Genomic DNA, 27,013 nt, shown 5'->3' on the forward strand with positions numbered 1-27,013 from the left:
ACAATGTAATCCTACAAATATGGAGTTTAATAAGAAAGTGTCTGGTGCACATGAAGCGGAATGATGGACTACGGTTTGTGAATATCAAACCATAAGGGACCATTTAAATATGAGATTTTTTTTTTTTTTTTTTTTTGGCGTCTGTGTGAATCAGTTAGTTAATTACATGCAGTCTGAAGAGCTCCTGATGCCTGTGGTGTTGTCACCTTCTGCTGTCTAGCAACATCATACCCAGGGCCAATCAGAGAATCACATCACTAGTATATTTCTATTGCATGTGAGAAAAGCTGCTGCTAGGCAGTGTACAGATGGAAACACATGGCACAAGTTTATTTTTATTTTCACATTTAAAGTCAGCATGAAATGGAAGTTAAGATAATTTCTTTTCCTTTATTATTTAACTTAAAATGAAAACCAATTAAACTTTTTTAATTTCCCACCTCATATTTCACTTATCAGTAAAGCCAAACAGAATCTGCATACAATTTCTGATATTTCTGAGGGGAATTTGTAAAACAATATGTGGATTTATGTGCAAGGATTTTGGGAGTATCACAACTAAAAACCAAAACACTTTTAATAACTTTTATTTAATGTTTATAATGCAAGTCCAATTAGATCCACTTATTTAGTAAGCAAAGCTGATATAATGTATCTACAAAAAGACAGAAAATATTTATTTACAAACTGTTTTGCAAATAACTCATGAGAACATTTTCATATTAGTCAATAATATTACTGAAATTAATTTAAATACCGAATAAATATAAATTTACACAAGTAAATACATAGGCTCAAGGATGGGTTAAAAATCTGTGAAAATCTGCAGATTTCTGCATGTGCAGATTTTGTGTGGGCCTACTTATCATGCAAGAAAATAGACTCTACACTTATACTTCTCCATGTCACCTTTTGAAAATAAGAAGAGTTTGATTTCATGCCGACTTTAACTTGAGAAAAACTATCAACCTGACTATCAAGTTTAAAGGCTGGTTTAAATTTTGTTCTAAATAAAAGCAACAGCACGCGATAGAAGGAATATTTTGCATATTAAAATGAGCAGTTGAATGAGTAGTTTTTGTACTAACCAACACCTTAAATACTGTATATGTTTTAGAAACGGCTTCTATTTCTTGAACAGCAGAGACAATGATTACCTCAGGAACACCTCATGTGCTTTATTTAGTGTTAAAAGCTAAAAATGTGGGTTTGAATGGCATTTTACATGACATTAAATGCCATACTGAAAGCAGTTGATAGTTTACCTCGGATCTTAAAAATTAAATAAACCATTTTAAATTGAACTTCAAAGGCACAAAACCAACACATATCAGTGATTCGTCATCTAAATTTAATAATGTTAAAGAGGTTTAATATCTATTAATTAGATTATAAACCTTACTATATTGTTGGAATGCAGTAAGTGCCCTATTCTGTGCTTCTGAATGGCTGTATTTAAGTGCTAACAGCCAAACTGCTTATCACTCCAAATCCTGTCACGTGGTTTGTTGTTAGTTGTTCTGTGTTGTAAGGGGTTTAAATGTAACCTCCTCGTATATAAGAATGCGTAAAATGTTTACGTTCATGATATTTATATTATTTGCATATCATCTTATTGCTACTGTTCACTGGAGTCACATTTTGGTCACGAAAGCATGCTTTGAGAGCCTTTCTGAATAAATGAATGTAATACAGTTTTCCATCAAGGCAACTCGGGGTGCTGAAATACAATTGGCTAAACTGGCAGTGGGTGAATTAAAACAACCAAAACAAAAACAGCATATAATGCATCAATATAAATATAAATATTTCCCAAATTGTCTTTAATAGAGCAAGGAAATGTTCACAGTATGTCTAATAATATTGTCTCTTCTGGAGAAAGTCCTTTTTGTTTTATTTCGGATATTTAGAGTAAAAGCAGTTTTACAATTTTTTAAGCCATTTTAAGGTCAAAATTATTAGCTCCTTTAAGTTATATTTTCCCCAGTAGTCTACAGAACAAACAATCGTTATACAATAACTTGCCTAATTACCCTAACCTGCCTAGTTAACCTAACCTAGTTAAGCCTTTAAATGTCACTTTAAGCTGTATGGAAGTGTCTTGAAATATTATTTACTGTCATCATGGCAAAGATAAAATAAATGAATAATAAAATAAATTAGAAATGTATTGAAAAAAAATTCTCTGCGTTAAACAGAAATTGGGAAAAAATAAATAAATAAACAGGGGGGCTAATTCTGACTTCAACTGTATCAGACTTTATAATCTCTGCAAACATATTATGGTATTTTTATACTTTATAAGATTTAAAGAATTACATACTGCACCTCTAATAATTGGGCAAGTCTTTTAGCTTAGCTTTACCAAGTATAATTAACAAGACATACTTAAAAATAATGATTAAAATAAAGTTTCAAAAAATGGATAAAAACAACAACAACAACAACAACTGAATTTAACTTGAGAAAATAAGTGGTTTTGTAGGGTTTGTGATGTTTTAATATTATTAAACTCAATTGATTGTTGTTAAATTAATTAAGTGTTAATTTTGCAAGCTCTTTAAATGTTAACTTTAGTTTTTAATTCATTTGAACTATTGTAAAATAATTAACTACATTTTTTAAATTGAAGTGTTAAAATGTTAATAAAGTTCCCCCTAAAAAAGAGAAAGCCAAAAAAAAAAAAAAAAAAAAAAAACAGTACAACAACATAAAAATAGATTTCATAGGGTAACAACCATAAAAATCATTTGGAGTTTGATATTGTCACTGAAGAAAAGGTAAAGATGGAAATCCACTTTTATTTGACATGACACACACATAAAGGTAGACTCACCTGCAGTGTCTGTGCACCCCTGCCACAGTTTCAATGATGAAGCACTCGCCCTCATTCAAACAGAAGGCCATCTCCTGACTGTCCTGGCAGGGCTTGAAGAACTCCGAACGCACCGTGGAGGTTGTGGGAGCAACTGTGTGTGAAAGAGACAGGAGGAGGGTGCAAAAAAAGAGGAAGGGGGACAGAAAGAGATTAATCAAGATTACATCAGTTTAATCAAATGAATCAAACACTAATAATCCATCCATTTCCATAACGTCCATTCCGATGATAAAATTACATCTGAGTGATTTCTCAATATTATGACATGAATGCTGTTAATTGAATCACACGTTCAAGTATGATGGTTTCACAACCACTTCACTGATTACAAATGAGCCCATGTGAGGATGGAGAATATGTTCTAGAGTCTATTATGGAGCTTATATAGGGTATGGGGGTTTAATGACACAGGCTATCAGAGATAATAAAGCTCATTTAATAAGCTGTAACTGGGATTTTTCACCATTTTTAATATTTTGTGATGTCGCTGTAGCTGCATCAGTTCAAGCTGCAGTGTGAATCAAGTTCAACAATTTAATTCTTCTGCTTTCTTTTCAACTAGTCAAAGTGCAAATTATACAATAAGAAATGTATAATACAGTTGAAGTCGGAATTATTAGCCCCCTTTGAACTTTTTTCTTTTTTAAATAATTCCCAAATGATGCTTAACAGAGCAAGTAAATTTTCACAGTATGTCTGATTTTCTTCTGTAGAAAGTTTTTTTTTGTTTCATTTCAGCTATAATAAAAGCAGTTTTAATAATAAAAAACATTTTAAGGTCAAAATTATTAGCCCTTTTAAGCTATATATATTTTTTTTTGATAAAATGAATCATCATTATTGAATAACTTGCCTAATTACCCTAACTTGTCTAGTCAACCTAATTAGCCTAGTTAAGCCCTTAAATGTCACTTTAAGCTGTATAGAAGTTTTAAAAAAAATATCTAGTCAAATATTATTTACTGTCATCATGACAAAGATAAAAGAAATCAGTTAATAGAAGTGAGTTTTTAAAACTATTTTGTTTAGAAATGTGTTCTGTTCTTTAAACAGAAATTGGAAAAAAATAAACAAAGTGGTTAATAATTTAGGGGGGCTAATAATTCTGACTTCATCTGTATCTCATGTTATAGCCAAATCTGTTTCAAATGCATAAAGAAGACAGTAAAACAATAACATTGCATTTTCTCAAACAAAAATTGACCAGATTTGATTAGTTATCTATCAGAAGTAACTCAAGAGATCAGCATTTTGCTAAATAGATGTGCTGGATTACAAATTGATTATATTTTTTGACAAGGTCAAGTTTATTTATATATTTTATTTGTATTTCCATACAAAATGGTAAGTGATTTAAATAAACTAGTAATAATATAATCAGAAAATAATCAATCTATTTAATAATTCTTCTTTACCTGTTAGAGTTCAACTCTGTTTTATATAATAATCTTTAATAAATCATAAATAAAACTATTTTCAATAAACATTTTCAATAGTCAGTTAACAATTTAAATTAAACTAAACAAACAATGAATAAATAGTCATGTACTTAGAATAGCCAAGAATATTTTTTATATACAGTGCTCAGCATAACTGAGTACACGCCATTTTGAAAATGAATACTTTATCCTATTTTTCAGTGAATATAGGCAATGTATTTTGCTGCATTTAAACAAAACAGATATATTTTTTTAAATAATATTTTATTCACCCAAAAAATTTAAAAATTGAAACATAATACAATTAAATTCAAGCAAAATATTGCAAAATATATTGATTTTTCCTCTTTTTTTAAATTTGTATTTAATATTTTTCTATAACATATAAATTTGGGTGTACTAAATTTTTGACCGTTATCATAGGTAATTTTGTTAGATAAGCTCTAGATTTGACTTCAGTACTGACTAATCTAATGTATTTGCACAAATACAATGTTGGATAGCTTCCTATTAAAAGTATCAATTTAAAAGATAGATTTGTGACGGGTGTACTTATTTATAATTAATTAGCTAAATATGATTTATGCTTAAATGACATTGAGATCCCTTTAAAGAATGGTATTTTAACTACAATGGTTTGAACAGGGTATCCTGGCTACATGATCCCACACATTTAAACCTTTTCCTTAAATACTCAAATCATAACAAACCATAATAAATTCAAGACAATAAAAGCTTCACAAAAAACATTCTCTGGTCATGAGTTAATGTGAAGGCCATTTTCCCTGGAGTGGCAAAGATCTTATCAAAGTCACAATCCAAATGAACAGATATAAGGGAGATTGTGAAATATTACTGTGAAGTTGACAACACTTTACCAATCACACAGAGACATTTAAAATGATACCAAACATGAATATAGAGCTACAAGATGCACCATATTGAAAACAGAAATTCTGTGTAGATTGTGAGTGAGCTGCTCTGGTGGAGAAGGTAAAGTCGAGGGCAGAGAGGGCTCAGGATGGGTGACTGGGACAGTTGAACAACTGCTTTCCTATCTGATCTTTCTTCTCAGATTAAAATGTGTATTGTTTTAGTGCCTGACAATTCTCGTAGTCTTGCTTCGTGGAAATCCATAACAGTTCTCAGGGAATGATATTATGGAGTGCCATGCTTACATCCCCATTTTAAAAGGTCCACATCAACAAAACTATATAGGCAGAAACAACTTCCATCAATGTCCACTCTCTCTCTTCTTTGAATAGTGATTCATTCAGGTCTTTTAAAAAAAAAAAAACCTTGGACAAATCATAAATACACATATGCCTGATTATCGCTAAATATAAGAATCACTTAACGTTATAGTGACCACAATGCGTTGGTGGTTTAATATATTTAATTACTGCCATTTATAAACATAAATAACCTGTCTGATCAAGACTGAATCAGCACGCCGGTCAAGGCTGCATTAGCACCTTCCTGTTGTTCTGCATTCAATGATTCACATAAAGTCCTTCTCAGAAAGCACTGCTGCTTATAAATGACCACCTGCACCTTTAAATCTGGATCAAAACAGGCCAAGTCCAACGAATCTGGTTCTTTTGACCCTTCCTCAGACATGCCTGACTTAAACATGGACATGGCATCTGCTGTGTTGTTAGCAGTCACTCTGAATACACAAGCAAGGCCTGCGGCACCTGGTGCGTGTTTACCATACCACCACCAACCATGCCCACAAGCAGAAAACAATGCACTGAGAGCATGCACACACATAATCTCCCAGACATCTGCCACTAGATGAAATAAAGCAGAGACATTCATAAGCGAGGCGAAGACATCGCTACATCTGTAGTCTGCAGCTGCCAGCAGAAGAGCTAGAGTTGGTGTGAGTCCCGGTCAAAAACGCGGCTGTTCAAATAGCACCTGCAGTAACACTGGAAAGGTCAAATCAATCTGTTGTGCTCATGTATTGATGGATAAATCTGGGGTCGCTGGTGCAGAAGACGATGACGGATTAGAAAGCTGTTGAAACAAGAAAAAGAGAACGAGGATGCTTGCTTCGGTTGAGAAAGCTGCGATGGATGACTTCATTACATAAAGTCACACGTTGGCCAAAGCAACTGGTTTGCACCATAAACAAAACAATATCAGCGCCAAATGCCTTATCTTCACCCTCAGCAACAGACTGAATTTTTCAAATCCTCTTGTTCGAGTGTCCACACAAATGCTGGCTTTTATGACTCGGCATAAATCATCTCAGAGGCATCGATCAAATGGCCATTGATCTGCACATTTTGTTGTTAAAACGGAGGATTCTGTTGGGGAGATTATTAGTCTCATTTTTCTCAAGAGTGGCATTTCCAACCTGACTGGTATACTGCTGCTGACCGGCTAGTCGATTGGCAATCAGCAGTGTTTACTGTGTGACCCAGGGCTACTTATGGACTGATCTCTCGCCACAGCAGCTCTAATATAGGTGCTCATAAAACCTGCCATATCGAGCCCATCCGCAGGCGAGGACCACCGGAACATGCAATAATCATTGCAGGACTGTATTAAAAGAGAGAGAATTCCTGTATAATAAACACACAATCTCTCAAGAGGGGTGGCGGAAGTGTTCAGCGAATTAATGAACGTAGCAATCGATGCTCTGGGATTCAGAAGAGCTATTAGCAATCAGCTTCATTTTAGGAGTGATCATTGATGAGCTGATTCAATCAAAGGTAGCGAACGCCTGCAGAGACAGCACCGAGGCATGGCACCCACAATGTCCGCTTTATTCTTTTTGCTTTCTATTGACAGGTTATTGAAACAGAACGGAAACCGAGAACATGCAGGCGACGACCCCCACTATTCGGTCTAATTAAGTCTGCAGGGAGGTAATGATTTCCTCTACACACTACGGGCTTTGCTGTAAAAGCACACGTTTAGAAACGTGATGAAATCTAAAGGTGGAAGCGTGGAAATGAATACAGATGACTGTGCAGATTTCATTCTTGGAGTGTGTCGCCACCAGTGGAGTCCGTCAGAGGAAAAGCGGCCGCATTCACACTGCGCACCTGCGCTGCGGGACTCGAGAGCGCTCTCTGTACATCAGACGCTGAGCTTCCATGGGCGCCTAGCTCATGCATGACATGATAATTGCTCAGCTTCTGCTTATTTAGTGATAAATCCTCCCCTCTTGTTATTCCTCAAATGGTTTGTCATAACATTTGATTCATCCCGGTTGCTTTAAAATTAGCTTTTTTTTTTTTTTCCTTGAAGGCAATCTACACAAGTAAGCCCCTTGATAAGTTCCATGAAATAGTCTTACAGCAGTTTAAATTGAATCACAAATCCTGAGGGTTATTCATCTTGAGTAGAGGATGTATGATGAGGTAAAGGACAGCTCTGGCTGAACCTCCTTTTACTTTCGCAACTGTCTTAATTCTTTGTGGCATAGATTTAACAGCATGTTGAAAACATCCCTTGGGAATCTTGGTAGCATTATACACTCTCAGAAATAGAAGTACACAAGCTGTCAGTGGGGCAGACCCCTTTTCAAAAGGTATACTTTTGTACCTTTAAGGTACCACAAGGTACACTTTGTACTTTTTAGGTGCTGATATGTACTTTGACAGTACAGATGTGTGCCATTAGGGTACCAATGGTGCAAAAGTGTACCTTTGAAGAGGTACCACCCCAGTGACAGCTTGTGGATCTTTATTTCTGAGAGTGTTGAGTTGTGGTTGTTTTGTTCTCTCCCTTTTTTTGACCATTCTCTGTAAACCACAGACACTGTTGTGGGTGAAAATCTCGGTGGATAGTCAGTTTCTGAAATACTCAGACTGCTCCATCTGGCACCAACAACCCTGCCATGTTAAAAGACTCAAATCACCTTTCTTTTCAGTTCTGATGCATGTTTGAAGTTAAACAGATCGTGCTGAACACATTTACATGCCTAGATTTTTTGAGCTGCTGCCATGCAATTTTAAAAAAATAAACCCCAGGCACTTATGTGAGCACACTGTTAAAAAAAAAAAAGCACAAAAAATGAATACATATAACAAATTTAGCACCATGCAAAGAATTTAGGTCATGCTGTGGTTGTATATGTGAAAAACAATACAGTTAGCTAAAAACAACTTAATGGGGTGACTATGTTTTAAAAACAATTATTAAAGATTAAAAGCCGAAATCAGGACGTGGACACACTGGGGTGCTGTTTTTTTTTTTTTTTTTTTTTTTTTTTATATTTCAGTGTTTACAAATAGATTACATCAGAAAGAACACAAGCAATCTAGACAAATTATACATCCGTCTAAAGCTACAACCCTCAAACAGCCATTACAGCTTGTTATTTTACAATAGGAAGCTTATAAAGAATGTACAGTATATGCTAATTTGTGTTAGTTGTATCTAAAACGCTTATTAGATATGTTGTATATATCATCGTAATAACAAGACCCACACACATTCATAGCTGTACATCATGGTTTATTTTGAAAGGTAAGAGTCCTCAGAACAATATGTCATAGGCTGCATTTACACTGCAAATCTTGATGGCCATTTCTGATTTTGTGACTGTATCCGACTTTTTTTGATGACCTGCTTACATCATCTTTCAAATGTGACTCATATCCGATCGTCTGCATTTACACAGCATGCGGCAAAGGCGCAATGACTAGGAAAAAAAAGAGCAGGCGCTGACTAACAGCTGATAATTAAAGAGTTCTCTTTTCTCTATTCCTGTATGTAATCTGTTCGCAGCTTTTGACAAGCTGTTTTACTATAGTTTATGACAGAAAGGTTCTCATTTGTCCATCTTCTTTTAATATATATAGGCTTTTTTAAACCTTTAGGCATCTTAATGTAATATCCAAGGCGTGATTTATGCTCATGATGTAGCTATGCACCAGTTTTATATCAGTTTATATTGGTTACGTGGAATTGACATCATTCGCTATGGTTTTTAATGACACGTGAATCGCATTGACAGGTGAAAATGCGATCTACCTGCTTACACTGCAGACACGAGAATACAGATCAGATTCATATCGGATGAATTTCCACCTGAACGAGGCCTGAATCTGATTTGAGTAAATCAGAATCCATGTGATTTGTTCCTGCTTACACTTACATAGGCCATATTCGATCTGTGCCACATGGGAGAAAAAAACAGTGCAGTGTAAATGCGGCCATAGAGCACATTTTGTCCAACGACACAATAGAGTTGAATCATGAATGGTTGTTTATGTCACCGTTTCTGCCGGAGACCTGTTGTTTACATTGTTTGTTACTTACGCGCGAAAATGACGTCTTCGTAATAAAAGGCAAATCGATGTCATAGCTTACAGTGTTACAAATAAAATGAGACCACAAACTGAATAAAAAATCAAAGTTATAGTTACTAAAATGTAATCAAAGCAGTTAAGTGTTTTGGCATTCTGCAAATGGTATCTGTGTGAGCTACTTTTAGCCAGTACCTCTCTTTCTATTTTGACTGATGGAGAATTTAGCCAATGGGTGCATGCTTTTTCGAAATATGGTTTTATTATTTTTTTATTTGCAATAACAGCAGTAAAGCAATTTGGTTTTACTGTAGAGGTAATACTATATCTTGAGAGATAGGACCCCCCCCCCCCCCCCCATTTATTTTATTAAATTATAAAATGTCATGTATTTAGCATCTTCATCTTTCTTCAAAAGGAATCTGAAGTATAATTAGAAGTATAGTTTGAATTGAACTGTAATTTGAGCTGCTTGATTTAAATGAAGTGTTCAAGCAATCACATTAATTTAAATGAATCAGACTTTCCAATGTTTAATATGAATGAGAAAGCGAGTGGGCAGGATAATGCATTTTACAACAACCCAAGCTACATAAAACAAAAAAAAAGAAAGTATCATTGCACAGAGTGTATGTATGTGTAAGCATATGTATATTCAAGACAGAAGATCAAAAATACTTCTCAAATGTAGTCAGGGAGGCCGGGGGCAAGTGTAACCCACAAAACTCCTAGAGTCAAAAACAACCTACAGCGATGACACTTCTCAGAATATACTGTATTCATTCGTGCTCCTGGTCTGCCTAAAAAAAAGAATCTTGTCACTTTCTTTAAAAATCCAATGTCAAATGTTCTTCTTCATGCTTTCTAAAGTTTGAATGCAGTTGAATTTAAATTTACACCTTGGTTGTTGATTGAAGGTTAAAACATAAATGAAAGTTGCAAGCGCTATGGTTGGTCGATGTCATTTGGGTATGGGGCAATAGCATTAAGAGCACTAGTTTATATTAGACATAAAAGTATAATATACAAAACTGTTCTACTTAAAGATGAAAATAAAAATGTGTTATTAATTGACTCACCCTCAGGCCATCCAAGACATAGGTAAAGAATTTTATGTGGTCCTTGGTGATTCATAAAATTGCAACCATTACTATGAGAGGGGGGGAAAAGGCACATTAGGTATAAGAGAGAATGCAGAATAATTATGCGTGACTCCTGATCCCAGCAGGCACAGGATGTCAACTTGGCATCAGATTGCGGTTGCACTCCAACGTCATAGGGAAGTTGCATTTTCTTTGTAAATGAAAACTGGGTTGACGTCAGAACCGACATCAGGCTGAAGTCAACATTTATTGTCCAACCTACAACGAACTAAATATCAATGTCTAACAATAGCTATGGTCATTCATTCATTCATTCATTCATTCATTCATTCATTCATTCATTCATTCATTCATTCTTTCATTTGTTCATTTATTCATTTATTCATTTATTTATTTATCTGGGGTTGGCACAGCGGAATGAATCACCAACTTATCCAGCATATGCTTTACACAGCGGATGCACTTCCAGCTGCAACCAACCACTGCAAAACACCCAAACACAACTCATTCAAACACATACTGTACACTACGGTCAATTTAGCTTACCCTATTCACCTGTACCGCATGTCTTTGGACTATAGGGGAAGCTGGAGCACCTGGAGGAAACCCACGCGAATATGGGGAGAACATGCAAACTCCACACAGAAATGCCAACTGACCCAGCCAAGGGTCAAACCAGCAACCTTCTTGCTGTGAGGCGATCATGCCCAATAGCTTTGTTTCCACCCAAAAATGTGAATTAAATTTATGCGCAAAATAATGCATAAAAGATGCGTGAATAAAGCAGCGTTTCCATCCAATGAGTCAAAGAGAATAAAATCGTCAATTCCTGAATAACTGGCGCCAAATAATACCAGTAAAAACAGAATTTGCTGTGATAGAAGAAGCTGCGTCAATCTTTTCTTCATTTAATGAACTACTTGTGCCTCAGAAGACAATGCCGATTATTCTTTGCTTTGGATGAAATATTTTTGGCTGAAATAAATTTAATAAAAAGATTGGTTTAATTTAATCTTGTTCACAATTTTCTTACTCAAACCTGTATTAGATTCTTAGCCTGCTGGTTTGTCCATTCACACACATTTTTATGATCACACGATTATGATCACCACATCCTTTTCTTTTTAATGCGCACACTGGAGTTTATTCAGTAAAAGTGTTTCTATTATAGTTTATGCGCACCTTTTATCGAGTAAAAAGTTTATCCCAGCCAGTTATGCGCATACATTTTTAAAGTGGGAATTTTTTTTATTGATGCGGATTATGGTGTTTACATCAATCAAATTTTTTTTGCGCATATTCAAAATGCACATAAAAATAGGTGGATGGAAACATAGCTATTGCTACAGCTTAACATTGTGTGGACATTACCACTATGATGTCTATCAGACTTTAGACTTTGGTTGCCATAACTGATGAACAAATGTCAGTATTTGACATCAATATGACATTGGTTTAAGATGTTGGCTCTATCTTGGATTTTAGTCACTTTCTAACACAACCTGCTGTAAAATCAACCAAATATCAACATAATTTGACGTCATTATTGCACGTCAAAATAACGTTGTCCTTAGATGCTGGCCAAACATTGAATTTTGGTTACTTGACGTCATGACCTAAATCTAACCCAAAATTACCATTGTATGATGTTGTGTGCCTGCTGGGACACACTGAGGTGTTATGAAGCAATAATAGGTCTGTGTAAGGAATTCAATTTTGTATTTAAAATTACTGACTGTATTCTTAATTCATAGCTTCAGGCAAACGGTCCAGAGTGATGTCAGCTTTGCAAACATTCTTTCCCCCAAATCTCAGATGGCCTGAGGCTGAGTAATTTTTTAAAATGAATATTCTACTATGATTCACTCACCCTATACATGTTTTGTAAGTGTTTCTTTGAATATTTGAAAAAAATATTGGTAAGGGGTAGCCATTAATAACATGCTGTTTTATTTTGAACGGCTACCATCAACTGTTTAGTTAGCAACATTATTTAAAATATATTATATTAGAAAGAATCTAATACAGGTTTGAGTATGAAAATTGTGAACAAGATTAAATTAAACCAAACTTTTTATTAACATTTTTTTAGCCTAAAATATTTCATCCAAAGCAAAGAATAATTACTTGGGGCCCATCTTAGAAGTTAAACACAATTTTGTTTCCGACAGCTAAAAGAATTACTGCCAGAGCAAAGGAGAAAACTGCTTGGTTTTATTAATACTTCTTCTATTACGTTATTTAAGCAGCATGGCGTTATTAGTTTTGCTTTTGTGAAGTAAAGTGGACAATGACATGTATTAAATTAAGTAATGCAATCTACTTATACACACAAAGAGAGAGAGAGAGACTAAAAGACAGCTAATAAATTTGTTATAGTCTGCGGCTATAAAGAAACAAAATGTGAAAATGTTTTTGGAAAGCAATTGCCTTGTTCTCCACTACTTACAACAGATTAAAATATGTTCAAGTAGCTTTGAAATCGAAAGCAAATCACAGGCAGTTGTTCCACTTGCCGGCTCTGCACACAATGTTTTTTGTATTATATAATGTATGCGATGTAGCAGTTCAACAACTCAGCTGTGAAAATAATCAACCAATTTAAAAATCGCAGCATTCCTAACTCTAATTTATGATTCCCAAGTGCTCCCATTCACTTTCTGGTCCCAGAACGCACGAATTGAACAGATGAAAGGGAAAGGGATTTAAAATATTAAAAACACATCACTATTAATCAAGCCCACATCGTGCAAAGCGTGCACATCTATGTGTAAAAACACACATGCTTCCTGTCACTGCAGAGACAGCCGTGCGCATTTACATTTGTAACATTTTCCTGAAAGCCTTCCCGTAATCACCCTGCTCATTAGTGTGCTTATGTGCTGGCATTTCTCTGGGGAGACACCAGAATGAGCAGAGTTCTTCTGCGCTGTTTACTGCGCTGCACATCAAACACTGCACACACACAGAGCTGGAAGGTCTTCGGGGATCCTAGGCTTCGCTTTCCCAACATGCACCGCTGCCCACTGCCCTGCTGCTTTCTCCGGAGTGGTGTAGGGAGGCAGGGAGTCTGTGTCTGACCGCTGAGCGTACAGAGATTCCGGGACGAAAACACCACATTTAAGCCCTGGCAATTCTGCTGTGTTTTGCATAATGTGAATAATGCATGTCAATACATTAGAATTAATGAAGGAGGAAAGTGTCTCCGGTCTTGACCAAGAAAAATACTTATTAGGGGCATATTTATGGGTCAAGATGTTGGATTATATAATACTTGGTTCTGGTCCTCTAAATTGATTGGCCAGATTCCCAAGAGAGCTGATGTGCAGTTTAACAGCACTTGGATATTCTGTAGTTTTTATCACTTTGCTTGTTCACTTGTTCAAAGGGTTTCAGACCAGAGTGTGTGTGAGTGTTGTGGAGTAAAAGGGGCAATGGCCATGCACTTTTGAATCTTTGGTATTTAAGAAGCAGGTTTGTCATGCAAACTGTAAGTGAAATTTGATTTTGAGCAACTTAAATGTTAGACAACACCTGTGTAATTTTGCTTTGCTGACAAGTTTAACTTTCATATAAACAATAAACTAATCTGCATTACTCAATGAACTATTCAATGGTTTTAATAAATTAATTGAGCCAATTACACACTCAAACAGAGTGATTTTTGTAAATATTGGAAAATAAAAGTTTTCAACATCAGCAACATAAGAACTCACTCAAATAAATTCAGTGATATTAGAAAACTTGTACAAATGACTCAATGATTCAAACACACTTGAATAAAACAGTGTTCTGAACAAACCCACTTGTTTTAATCCTAAATTAATCTGCAAACTGAACAAATTAATCAGTGAATTAATGAATCAAGAGTTTTGAATAAACCAGGTAGATGAATACTTGCTTGTTTGAATCCCAAATTAATCTGTAAAATAAACAAACTCAGGGTTTTGAACAATAAATAAACTCAGGGTTTTGAACAAATTGGTTCAATAAATGATTCAACGACTTATGATTAAAAAATAGTGAATTTTTAAATACAGAATACATCATTATTTTGGATTAATTGGACTCAGTGAATCTCCCATTCTTGCAGTTGCTTGTTTCATTTCTAGATGAATCAGTAAAGTAAATGACTCTTTCATTTACTTATAGATAATTTTTTAAATGGTTGAGTAAATGATTCAATTACTTAAAGATTAAGGAATTTTTAATTACAAAATGAATAATTGTTTTAAATTAATTGGTTGTTGGAGTTATATGACTTGATTAATGTACTCATAAAAACACCTACAGTACTTATTTTTAAGCTAAAATGAATCAGTCATTTGAATTGATTGGGCTCAGTGAACGACTTAATGAATCTCCCATTTTTGCAGTAGCTTGTTTCATTAATTGATGAATCAGTCAATTAATTGACTCTGATTTACTAATAGACAATCACTTAAATGTATAATAGAGAGAGAATGATTCAGTGACTCACTTTTTTAAACAAATTGGTTGAGTAAGTGATTCGGTGATTTATTCAAAAATAGTGAATTTTTTAATTGCAGAATGAATTGTTGGTTTTAATGAATTGTTTGAGTTATACACCTTGATTAATAGACTCATAAAAACACGTAGTTTTACTCTGAAATGAATTAGTAATTTGAATTATTTGGGCTCTGAACGACTTAATGAATCTCCCATTCTTGCGATTGCATTGTTTTATTAATGGATGAATTGGTAAAGTAAACGACTCTGATTTAGTAATAGACAATCGATTAAATGTATAATTTTAGAGAGAATAATTCAGTGACTTACTTATTTGAACAAATTGGTGAAGTAAATAATTCAATGACTTACTTTAAAATAATGTTTTTTTATTTCAGAATTAATCATTGTTTTGAATTAATTAGTTGGGTTTTGAATTTATTGGGCTCAGTAAATGACATAGTGAATCTTCCATTCTTGCAGTTGCTTGTTTTTTTACTGGATAAATCAGTAAAACAATTTACATATTGTAACACTGTAGAAAGATTTACAAAAAAGCCATGTTGAGCTCTTGGAACGCCCTTCTACCACATATGCCAAATTCATCAAACCTGAGAGCCAGAAATAGCTGTTTAATTATGGTAGCACTGTTGACATGTAGTTACTCAGAGATGAATGAAATGAACTTGCGCTCTCTGCATGAGTTCATTTATCTCTTGATCGCATTTAACCATGTGCAGGCCATGACACAAGTCACCTACGCACATGGTCACTTTTTGACAGCCTCCACCTTGCCTTTCCTGCTCACATCTACCCAATGGGGCCACCTGTCATGGACAAATGGAGGTTAGCAGTGGGACTAATGCGTAAAAGCATACGCCTTAACTGTCAGAGAGACGGCGGGTTACGAGTGTTTCTGCTTACTGACAGCTCATGATGGCTGTACACACAGACATCTGTCACACAGCAACAGTGCGCCCTGTCCTTCACCGGTCGGGGTGACAGCCCCTTGGGGCAACCTCCTGCAATAAGCATTTTCTTAACTCAACTTGGGCAGAGTTGGTTCCATTTGAAAAAATATATATACTTGTACTTAATGGTCTTCATGACATTCGGTTTCGTTAATGGTTCCTGAATGTCTCCATTCTTTCTCCGCCATGGAGGGAACACAGCAGTAAAATACTCTGACAATGTTTCTTGCACAGCGGGACTGTGCTGATACCAAATCTACGCTAAAGAAATCATGCTTTAGTAGAGTTGTGGCATTCAGCCTGAATTGAATGTGATGGATGTATTACTTCATTCACTAAAAGAATTTTAATGCAATTGTAAAGTGTGTGGTTTTTTGAGATGTTAAAATATACCCTGCTAAATACACAGCAAGAAAGAAAGCACACTGTGTTACTATGAAAGATTGCTCTTTTTGAGGGTGCTTTTATAAGACAAATATGTAATAAGATGGAGAGATTTTTTCTTTGCATTTTTATAAAGTTTTGCGTTTAGATAACAAGATTTTAAATATGATCTGTGTTCACACAGATCCATAAAAACAACTAAAACTTTAGCCAAGCAGGGGGAGCTTCACCCGACTTCTCACGAGATGTAAATGTAGTCACTTACATTCATTCATTCATTTTCTTGTTGGCTTAGTCCCTTTATTAATCCGGGGTCGCCACAGTGGAATGAACCGCCAACTCATCCAGCACGTTTTTACGCAGCAGATGCCCTTCGAACCGCAACACATCTCTGGGAAACATCCACACACTCATTCATACACACACTCATACACTACAGACAATTTAGCCTACCCAATTGACCTGTACCACATGTCTTTGGACTTGGGGAAACCGGAGCACCCTGAGGAAACCCATGCGAACTCAGGAAGAGCATGCAAACTCCACACAGAAACGCAAACTGAGCCGAGCTGAGCCGAGTTTCGACCTTTTGCTGTGAGGCGACAGCACTACCTACTGCCCCACTGCGTCGCCTAGTCACTTACAATAATTACAATAACACAATATACAGCTGAAGTCAAAATTGTGAGATCTCCTTTGACTAATTTGTGACTAATTTCTAATAACTACTTTCTTTTGTCTTTGCCATAATAACATTACATAATATTTTACCTTCTATTTTCAGGAAAACAGTATTCAGTTAATTAGGCAAGTCATTGGACAACAGTAGTTGCATTAAAATTAATAAATTTTTTAGGGGTTAATAATATTGATCTCAATTTCTTTTAATTAAAAACTGCTTTTATTCCAGCTGAATTAAAATAAACAAGACTTTATGTAGAAGATACAATTTTATAGGACATTTTGTTGAAATATCATTGCTCTTTAAACATTACTTGAGCAATATTAAAAAAAAAAAAGAATAAAGCTTTCACAGGAGGATAATAATTTTGATTTGAACTGTATTTAGAGGGACAATCAAGCAAGCATTTTGCGTTTAATAGATGTCTAATAGACATCTAAACGTAGACAACTTGGCTAAAACAAGGTTAAACTTGGGCTGTCAGTGAAAATGTAATAGACATCTAAGAATAGCCCAAAACTAGCCTAGTAGTCAAATAGACAGATTAGACAGACTTTATTTGTGTAGTCATTCATTTCTGTTTATTTGATGACTATAGTTTTGGCCTATTTTTAATGTTTGTTAGATTTCCATTACACATCTATTAGACATCTTAAAAAACAATGCATGCTGGGAACTAAAATCTCGCTAAACTATGTCTCTCTTGCTGGATTTACAATGATATCTATTGTAAAAATGCCATTATAGAGGGCAGCACAGTGGCTCAGGTTAGCACTGTCGTCTCGCAGCAAGAAGATTGCTGCTTCAAATTCCAGCTGGGCCAGTTGGTATTTCTGAGTGGAGTTTGCATGTTCTCCCCATGTTAGCATGGGTTTCCTGCAGTGCTATAGGTGAATTGGGTAAACAAAGTGCGTGTGCGAATGTGAAAGTGTATGGGTGTTTCCCTGTACTGGGTTGTGGCTGGATCGGCATCCGCTGCGTAAAACATATACAGAATAGTCGGTGGTTCATTCCGCTGTGGCGTCCTGTAATAAGGCTACATTAATATTAATCACTTCCTAATCTGCAATTGCCTCTCTAGATATACCAATAACTGTACTAAAAAAAATATATATATATTCATTGAAATTCTTCACTTATTCATTGTTGCTCTTATAATTGTGTAAATTGCTTCCTTGTCCTCATTTGTAAGTCGCTTTGGATAATAGCGTCTGCTAAATGACTAAATGTAAATGTAAATGTGAGGCTGTATTGGCTAAGCTAAACTAATAGAGTGAAGTTTGGGTTGAACTTGCTGTTTGGCCAAAAAATGGCAAATATAGAGGGCATTTTTGAAAAAAAATCTCATTGTTTTCTACCAATATAGGCATCAATTCTACATTACAGCTTTATAAGAACCAAAATCACTAATTCCCTTCAATTTCTATCTGTACTTAACCTACATGGACCATAAAGAAAAAAAGCTCAGCCTACTTTAACAAATAGAGATAAATGATGGGTACCAATGATCGCCTGAAACATACTGGGGTTATGGATTAAGTATATAGATCTGCTAATGTCTTTAGTCTTGTGAGAGCATTATTACTCTGTCCTTTGAGCATTTTCATTATGCTACGCAAATTAAAAGCTTTCACCTCTGAATTACACTGAAGATGAAAAGGATGATTTACTTACAAAAAATGACAGAGGTAGAGAGTGCTACAGGGGCTACTTTCGTTAGATTTGATGCCACTAAAATTCATTTTTGGACCGGAATATAGGACTTTTTAATCTGTTCATAGAGACAACCATGAAATGAACATTTTCTTTCCTTTTTTAGGTGGAGCACCGCGTCCATTTTTCATTTAGATATTCTTGCAGTTTAGAAAGTACAGATGACAGCATGTATGAGGCAAGCAAAACTGCAACAAACTTGTATAATGAATCGCTGCACCAGCACAGCACCTTTTACATATTAGACAGCTGAAGTTTTAGAGTAAACAGTGATTTATTAAGCTACGCTTGCATCAACATCATCACATTAGATCTCCTGGTCAGTTGCAATGTAACATTATTGAAGTACCATATTTACCAGATTGTTTTTGAACATTAAAAGAGTAAAAATTACTCACCCCCATGTCATTCCGTTCATTTTGGGAACACACATTTATATATCATTACCTTAGAATTATAAGGTTTTATCTGACATTTTTTGTCAAAACTGAGTTATTGACATATTCTTATTAAATGACATATTATTTACATTATGGGATTTTTTTTTAATAAGTCGTTTACATTTTAAGACTTTTTTATTTAAAACAAATGTTACACAAATACTGTTTGCTTTAGAATGCAAAAACTTGCAAAATGATACAAAAACTGAAGCTCAATATCTCAAAATCATTCAGAACGCAGACAGAACCTTATAATTCTAAGGTGACGATATATTTTATATCTAGATATTTTTGGTCAAATCTGAGAGCTCTCACAGAATCTTAGAATTAAAATAATTCTAATAATTAATAATAATAAATTTAGGCATATAGAAAGAATAATAGGCATATGATTTTAAGGATGTTTGTGTACCTTCTGGACTTTGCATAAATTGGGAAATTTGCTGTCTATGGAGGATGAGGGAGTTCTCAGATTTCACCTAAAATATCTTAATTTGTATTCCCAGGATGAACAAAGAAGGCTGGAATGACCTTAGAGGTCTTGAATGACACAAGGGTAAGTAATTAAGATCATTTTCATTTTTTGGGTGAACCAACACATTATTGAGCTAAGGATTTTTTTCATTAATCTGTATATACAAAATGAATAGCATCAGGAAGTTTTCCGAAGGTAACATTATACATTTTTTAAAGGTAAATGAAGGTGTAGGATATACAATGTGTCGTTAAATACTGAGTTTCTCTATTTAAAAAAGAAAAGTATCTTGCAAGAAAGAGATCAAGCCTCAGTCAGGTGTGAAAAAGTACTGTAACTCAAAATCTAACACATTACTTTCCATGTAAAGTAATCAGTTAGTTACTTTTTTGGGGAGTAACTCAATATTGTAATGCATTTGACATTGTTACACAAAAGTAACATTCCCCAACACTGCATACAATTACAAATATGTTCAAATATATTATTATTTATTGTATAAGAATGAACAGAAATTTGCTGTCTACGGAGGATGAGGGAGTTCTAAAATTTCACCTAAAAAATCTTTATTTGTATTCCCAGGATGAATAAAGAAGTCTGGAAAGGCCTTAGAGGGTTATTATGGCATGAGGGTAAGTAATTATTAAAATAATTTTCATTTTTGGGTGAACCCACACATTAATGAGCTAAGAAAATTAGACTTAAATGGCATAAAAACCAGTTATGCTAACAGAAAGGCATAGCTGATACTTTGCATTTAGTGAACACTCTTGTTTTCACAGATATCATAGACAATACAGTGTATTGCAGCATGCCTTTCACATTGGATAAATATAATACTTTTTTCTTTTAAGAAGGATGCGACAAAGTTCATTACAGCTGTCTGAAATAACCATAATTGAACAGGAGAAAACCGAGGGAAGACAATTTGTTGCTCTGTTAAGAAGAGTTGAAAGTGTCTAGACAGATGACTTCCCCTGAGAGGAAAAGGAGACTGACTCATTAAATCCCACTGCGAGGCGAAGACAGGGAAAACTTAAGACAGATTAATGCCAGAACGAGACCCATTACAGCTCTGAACTGGAGAGAGACGAAAAGAAAAAAAAAAAAAACGTAAGATCTAGAAAGGTGAATGGATTCATCGCAGTGCTTTTTCTGGAAACGATGACAGCCGGTGCCTTAGCAGAGTGCGCCTGACTGAACACAAGTGACAATTAAGACAAAACCAGTGGTGTACCGGTGTTAAATAAAACTCTAAGCATTTTCTTCTACTGCAAAAACATAATCAAAACACAGAAATCATGATGGACTGGACAGGGAACAAATCTAAGTGGTTTTAGTGTGCTAAAAGCAAACATCATTAATTAAGTGAAACGTCTCGCATGCATTAGTAGCGTATAAAAAGCAAATTACGTGCTTTCACAACCTCCGCTATGATAGTTCATAAATGACTCTAAACTACACAACTAGAAAAAAAAAAAAAAAACGGCATGAATTATTAAGCCTCGCATTTGTAGGAAGGAAACAATCCACAAATGTACCACTAAAAAGACTAAAATGGATGATATAAAAGTAGACATGTATAAAGTATATTAGATCAGATCATATGCTTTTAAGAAACAAATAGGTGTATATTCGTGTATGAAAAGCTAATGACTTCATTACTAAGGGTTTCCATAATGTGATTAATGTATGAACAGAAAGCAACAATAGATCTAAAGACTACCTGTTTTATTGAAGAATATAAATACATGAATGTTCTTTGCTGTGAAAGCAATTCCAGAATTTACTACTGCAAGCCCAGTGAAAAAAACATGTATTTCATACAGTGCTTTGAGATACACGTATCTAAACATAGTTCAGTGTAATTAACATTGTTTTCTCAACATTTGTGTGTTATGTATTTTTATGCTCATTAGTGTTTTACTATTAGCTTTGCAACATGCTAACATAAAAACCACTACGAACTACACAGAACAGACATAATAATGTGTTGTTGACATAAATAGAAGTATAAAACAGATGCAGAGCTGTGTTGTTAAAGCAAGGAGTAGAATTACAGTAAATTGACATTCACATATTTAATTTGAAGGTTTGCTAGGACAAATGGTCTTTAATTTTGCAAAGGTATCAAAGCTCTTTGAAGTGCTAACGTTTAGTCTGATCAAATGATAGCACCAACTAAAACTGATGGGTTTTTTCAAATCAAATTTGGGTCAAATGTGGAGAAACCCAACTGTTGGGGTACATTTTTTACAATTTTAAATATATATATATATATATATATATATATATATATATATATATATATATATATATATATATATAGATACATACATACATACATACATATATATATATATATATATATATATATATATATATATATATATATATACATACGTATGTATGTATGTGTGTGTGTGTAATATTATGATATTGATAATATTACTTTTCTAAGTAACGCATAAAATAAGCAACAATATTTGAGCTACTTTTAAAAAAAAAAACGTAACTCGAGTTTATAGATTAATTCACTTAAAAAAAATTAATTGCTGAATTAAAATGAGTAAAATCACATTCAATCACACTCATTGAGAGAATGAGCCCCCCATGGAAACAGACAGAAACCAAGATGGAAGAGCCTTACATTTCTGTGATGGAAGTATTCTCATTATTTTGAGCACATGGAAGAAAAGGGGATTGTCTTAGTGGACAGTGATTTTACTGAACTAATAAGACAAAAATACAAAAGTAGCAAACATGTTGCTTTCAACTTTAATTAATTTTTATATGCGGCTTGTATAGTGTCAGAAAGCTCTTTGAAGGTAACATTATTCAAATTTAATTTTAATTAGTTTATTTTAAAGGTAAATAAAGGTGAAGATTATACAGGGTGTTGTTAAATGCAGAGCTCCTGTTTAAAATATACCCTGCAAGTTCTGAAATAGATTAAGCCAGGTATGAAAAAGTAACTCAAAAACGTAAAAAGAAAATATGTGAAACAGCATCTCAAAAGTAACGTAATGTATTACTTTCCATAAAAAGTAAAAAATTAACCAATTATAGTATTAAGTTAACATGTCAATATTGTAATGCAATACTTTTAAAAGTAACTTTCCCCAAGACTGCATATTATTACTTATTGTATAAATATGCATATGTATTGTCATGTATGTTTATATATATGGGCACATTCTAGCTAATATATTTTGAATGTCTATGTACATATATGGTATATATGATATATATATATATATATATATATATATATATATATATATATATATATATATATATATATATATATATATATATATATATATATATATATATATATATATATATATATATATATATATATACCGGTCAAAAGTTGTGAAATGTTATTGCACTAAAAAATAACTGTTCAAAAATAGTTTAAAATTTAATGTAATAATTTATTCCAATGATTATAATGATGAATTTTCAGCATTACTCCAATCTTTAAAGTCACACAATCCTTCAGAAATCACTCTAATAATAATAATAATAGTTGTTGTTGTTGTTGTTGTTGTTGTTGTTATTATTATAATAATTATTATTATTATGGTAATAATAATTAAAGCAATCATGACTTGAGTAATAATTTCATTTGAAACCACTTACAATAAGAAAGCAGTTATTTAAAATTTTAATAAATATTTCATTAACAAATTAACAATGTTTTTACATTTAATAAATGATGAACAAAATGATGTTCTTAAAAAACAAAAGCATGAAAAATAAAAAATAAAACTGACCCCAAAGATTCGACCGGTACTCTCAAACTAGTTAAGCTGACAAAGTTAAAAGGAATCAGTTATTATAAATGACTTATTAAAGCTATATTGTTTAGAAATGTGATTTCTTATTTCTGTTAAACAGAAATTAAAGAAAAATGTATAACAGTAATTAAGGAGAGCTAAAAATTCTGACTTCAACTGTATATAAATCATGTCATACAGTTGAAGTCAGAATTATTAGCCTCCCTTTGATTATTATTATTATTTTTCCCTAATAATGTTTAACAGAGCAAGGGAATTTTCACAGTATGTCTGATAATATTTTATTTTATAATATTTTATAAAAATTATTAGCCCCTTTAAACTATATTGAAAAAAAGCTTTTATTTTTTAAACAATCTTCTCTTCATTAAACAGAAATTGGGAAAAAATAAACAAGGGGGCTAATAATTCTGACTTCAACTGTATTTGAAATCCAGACTTGAACTTCTGCCATGTATGTAATTTGCATATATTGCCATATATCAGATTTATGTGTGTTGTCTTTGTCCATATTTGACCCAGACATATATACAGATAGATGGATGGCTAGATAGATGAATAAGGCTCAAAATCAAGTGGTGCAAAACTCTCTGTACTTGTCAAACAAAGGCCATTAATTGATATTTTATAGCACATTATCCTCACACTGTGCTGATATCCCTCGGCAGGAACATGAGCTATAAAATCCCCGATGCTGGAGATCCAGATTACACACTATTGTCTTTTATGAGGTCTTTCTGCACAAGGCAACAAACCCAGGACCCTTTAGCCTCCCCAAGTCTCCTGATGTACTGCAGATTTGGCCAGTTATTCATCATTTGATCTGCTCAAATCGCTCTGCCTCCCACACTCTCAAAACGTCAACCTGATTCATGTATTCATTATCCAGCGGCGAGGATGCATGCCTAAGCTGGCGCACTCTCTTTCTCTCCTGGTCCCCATATCTCGCTATTTTTATTCGTCTCCTTCCTCCGCCTTATCTCTTGTTCTCCCGCGCTCACACACATACACAGCTACTTAAGCTTTCTGCTGGGTCTCATGTTTCTCCATAAGAGGAGGAGCTATAATGAGCCATGTCTCTGAAGACTGTGGCAGATAACAGACTGTTCCTGCGAACGAAACCGATAAGCTTAACCAGCTACTGTAGTGTGTATTCTTATCAAAGGCGATCGCAGGCATCTTGGCTGGAGCTCCTGACATGAGCAGGGGAGCACATGTTTCAGAGACTTCACTGGGTGTTTGACCAGAGTAACCTTGGAGATAAGTGCACATCTGCAGGGCTGACCGAGGATGGAGGGGAGTCTCCTTTGAGCTGGGTGTCCTCTCCGCTCTCCTGTCTTGTACGCCCCCACCTTTCCCCTCAACTCCTGTCCTGATGAGGAAGTGTAGCTCCGTCAGCTTCACTGTGAGCACAAGCTATATTTAACGCCCAATGAAATATTTATCCTCATGCTGAGACACAGGAGGATGTGCAGAGCCAGCATAAATGGGAGGGGACTGAGAGGCGAGAGAGCGAAAGAGAGATGGGATGGGGAAGTGCTGAGGGATCGGAGGCCTGGATTGGCTACACAAACACACACACAAATGCACAGAAGTAGTAACTTGTAAAATGTTGGTTGGAAACATTATTATTTTAAACATATTTAGAAAATTAACACTGTTGGGAATTTGGGATGGACTAGTATGCAAATCAGACATATAATATAGATAAACTGTCATCTTGGCAAGGACTAAAGAATTTATTCATTCATTCATTTTCCTTCGGCTTAGTCTCTATCTTTAGAGGTCGCTACGTTGGAATAAACTGCCAACTATTCCACCAGCCACAACCCAGTACTGGTAAACACCCATACACACTAATTCACACATACACTACAGTCAATTTAGTTAACCCACAAGAGAATTTAGTTATTAGAAAGTATTAATAAATATTTTCTCTATACGTTAAAATGGATTATATAGAGTCTTTTCACATTTCTGGGTTTCTCAGTTGCGGAAGGTGTCATAGCTGAATCAGAGAGTACAACAAATATTTTTTTACAATCCTGTTTGCTCAAATAATAGAAGAAATACCTCATGGTGCTATCATGACTTTCAGAAAAAGGAAAAAAATTGTGTGACTGTGGGACCGGCAGCCAGAGGAGAGAATAACGTCAAATTTACTCTTAGCCCCATAGACTCTGCATTAGAAACACCTTGCATAGGGAATTCGTTGTTTGTAATTTGACGCAAAGATGATATAATACATTCATAAATGCATATAAATGTTCATACGTTTAAAAAAATGTAAATATTAAAAGTTTTAAAGGATTTGAGATTATAATGATCGTTTAAGGCGATAACAGTCTTGTGAAAAAGGTCCATTGAGTACAAATGCAGATACCCTAATAAAATGTCACACAAGTAGAAGAATAAAACGCTCCTTTTCAGTATTACTTGAGTCAAAATACTGGATTTTCTACTAGAATTTACGTACACTCCAAAAAAATCTACTTCTTATTCAAACTACTTTGAGGTGAATCAACACAATTCTTGAGATTTTTGAGGGACAACTTAATTGCTTTATGTTCAATCTCCTTAACCCTTTAACTGCCCCACCAAGCAAAAAAAAAAAAAAATTAATTGAACTTCTTAACTCCCAAGGTGGTTAACACACTCAATCAATGCAAAACACTTCCCATAATTTCAAAAATTTCAATCTCTAACAAAAGGTAGATATGTCGGTTTATAGTAATTAAGGTATTAAGTGCAAGACCATTTATTTAAAAAAGAATATTCAAAATAAAACATTTTTATATACTAAATCATCTTTATTTTTTTAAGTATGCCATAAAATGTTTCAGATTCTCATTTAACAAGCTTTTTTTAACAATAAAACTTAAATCAAGTGTAGTAGTGCAACAAGATTATGTTTGTTTGATTTATTGTTTTTTTTTTTTTTGTTAATAAAAAATGCTGTGTAGTATAAACCATTATTTAAAACAGTCAAAATATGGTTAACCACTTGGTAGATCTGGCAGTTAAAGGGTTAATTAATAATAAAAATAATATAAAATTGAAACTTTTAAAACCTTTTTATTTCTATTTTTGTTGGGATTTGTAGAACCCAGCATGTTTTACAGTCTAAGTAATACAAGTAAAAGTACTTATTAATGATTGTTTATTTTGCTGTAAGCAAGTAGAATGACCAAAACTTGTCACCCTCTAATATACGCACTGATAATTCATTATAATTCATTCATGCCATTCATATTAATACTACTGTAAATATAGAGTTGAAGTCAGATTTATTAGCCCTCCTGAGTTTTTCAAGACATAATAGTTTTAATAATAAATTTTTAATAGCTGATTTCTTTTATCTTTGCCATGATAACAGTACATA

The 27,013-nt window shown here is 34.0% G+C and overlaps 2 protein-coding genes across 16 annotated transcripts in view; one reads left to right on the forward strand and one right to left on the reverse strand.

Annotated features, from left to right (window-relative positions):
- The window catches only part of LOC147834501 (uncharacterized), a 382,782-nt gene that overhangs the window by 135,302 nt on the left and 220,467 nt on the right, over positions 1 to 27,013 (forward strand). For 9 of the 14 annotated variants that reach the window (XR_015504250.2, XR_015504242.2, XR_015504251.2 and 6 more), the window contains 2 exons: positions 19,857 to 19,906; positions 20,408 to 20,457. Coding sequence is in view for 3 of the 14 variants with exons in the window: in XM_087276537.2 (XP_087132663.1) it covers positions 7,120 to 7,196; positions 19,857 to 19,899 (120 nt within the window). In the remaining 11 variants the exon portion in view is untranslated. Of the gene's footprint in view, positions 1 to 7,119; positions 7,197 to 19,856; positions 19,907 to 20,407; positions 20,458 to 20,607; positions 21,539 to 27,013 lie in introns of those variants that run through there. The other 5 variants (XM_087276538.2, XM_087276536.2, XM_087276537.2 and 2 more) reach the window with 4 other exon arrangements.
- nrg3b (neuregulin 3b) overlaps positions 1 to 27,013 on the reverse strand; it is a 275,221-nt gene that overhangs the window by 97,128 nt on the left and 151,080 nt on the right. For both annotated transcript variants that reach the window (XM_087276507.1, XM_087276508.1), the window contains exon 2: positions 2,837 to 2,969. In XM_087276507.1, the coding sequence (XP_087132633.1) occupies positions 2,837 to 2,969 (133 nt within the window). The remainder of the gene's footprint in view (positions 1 to 2,836; positions 2,970 to 27,013) is intronic.

The sequence above is a fragment of the Danio rerio genome, chromosome 12 (genome assembly GCF_052040795.2).
Source record: "Danio rerio strain M-AB ecotype USA chromosome 12, GRCz13ab, whole genome shotgun sequence".
Taxonomy (NCBI): Eukaryota; Metazoa; Chordata; class Actinopteri; order Cypriniformes; family Danionidae; genus Danio; species Danio rerio.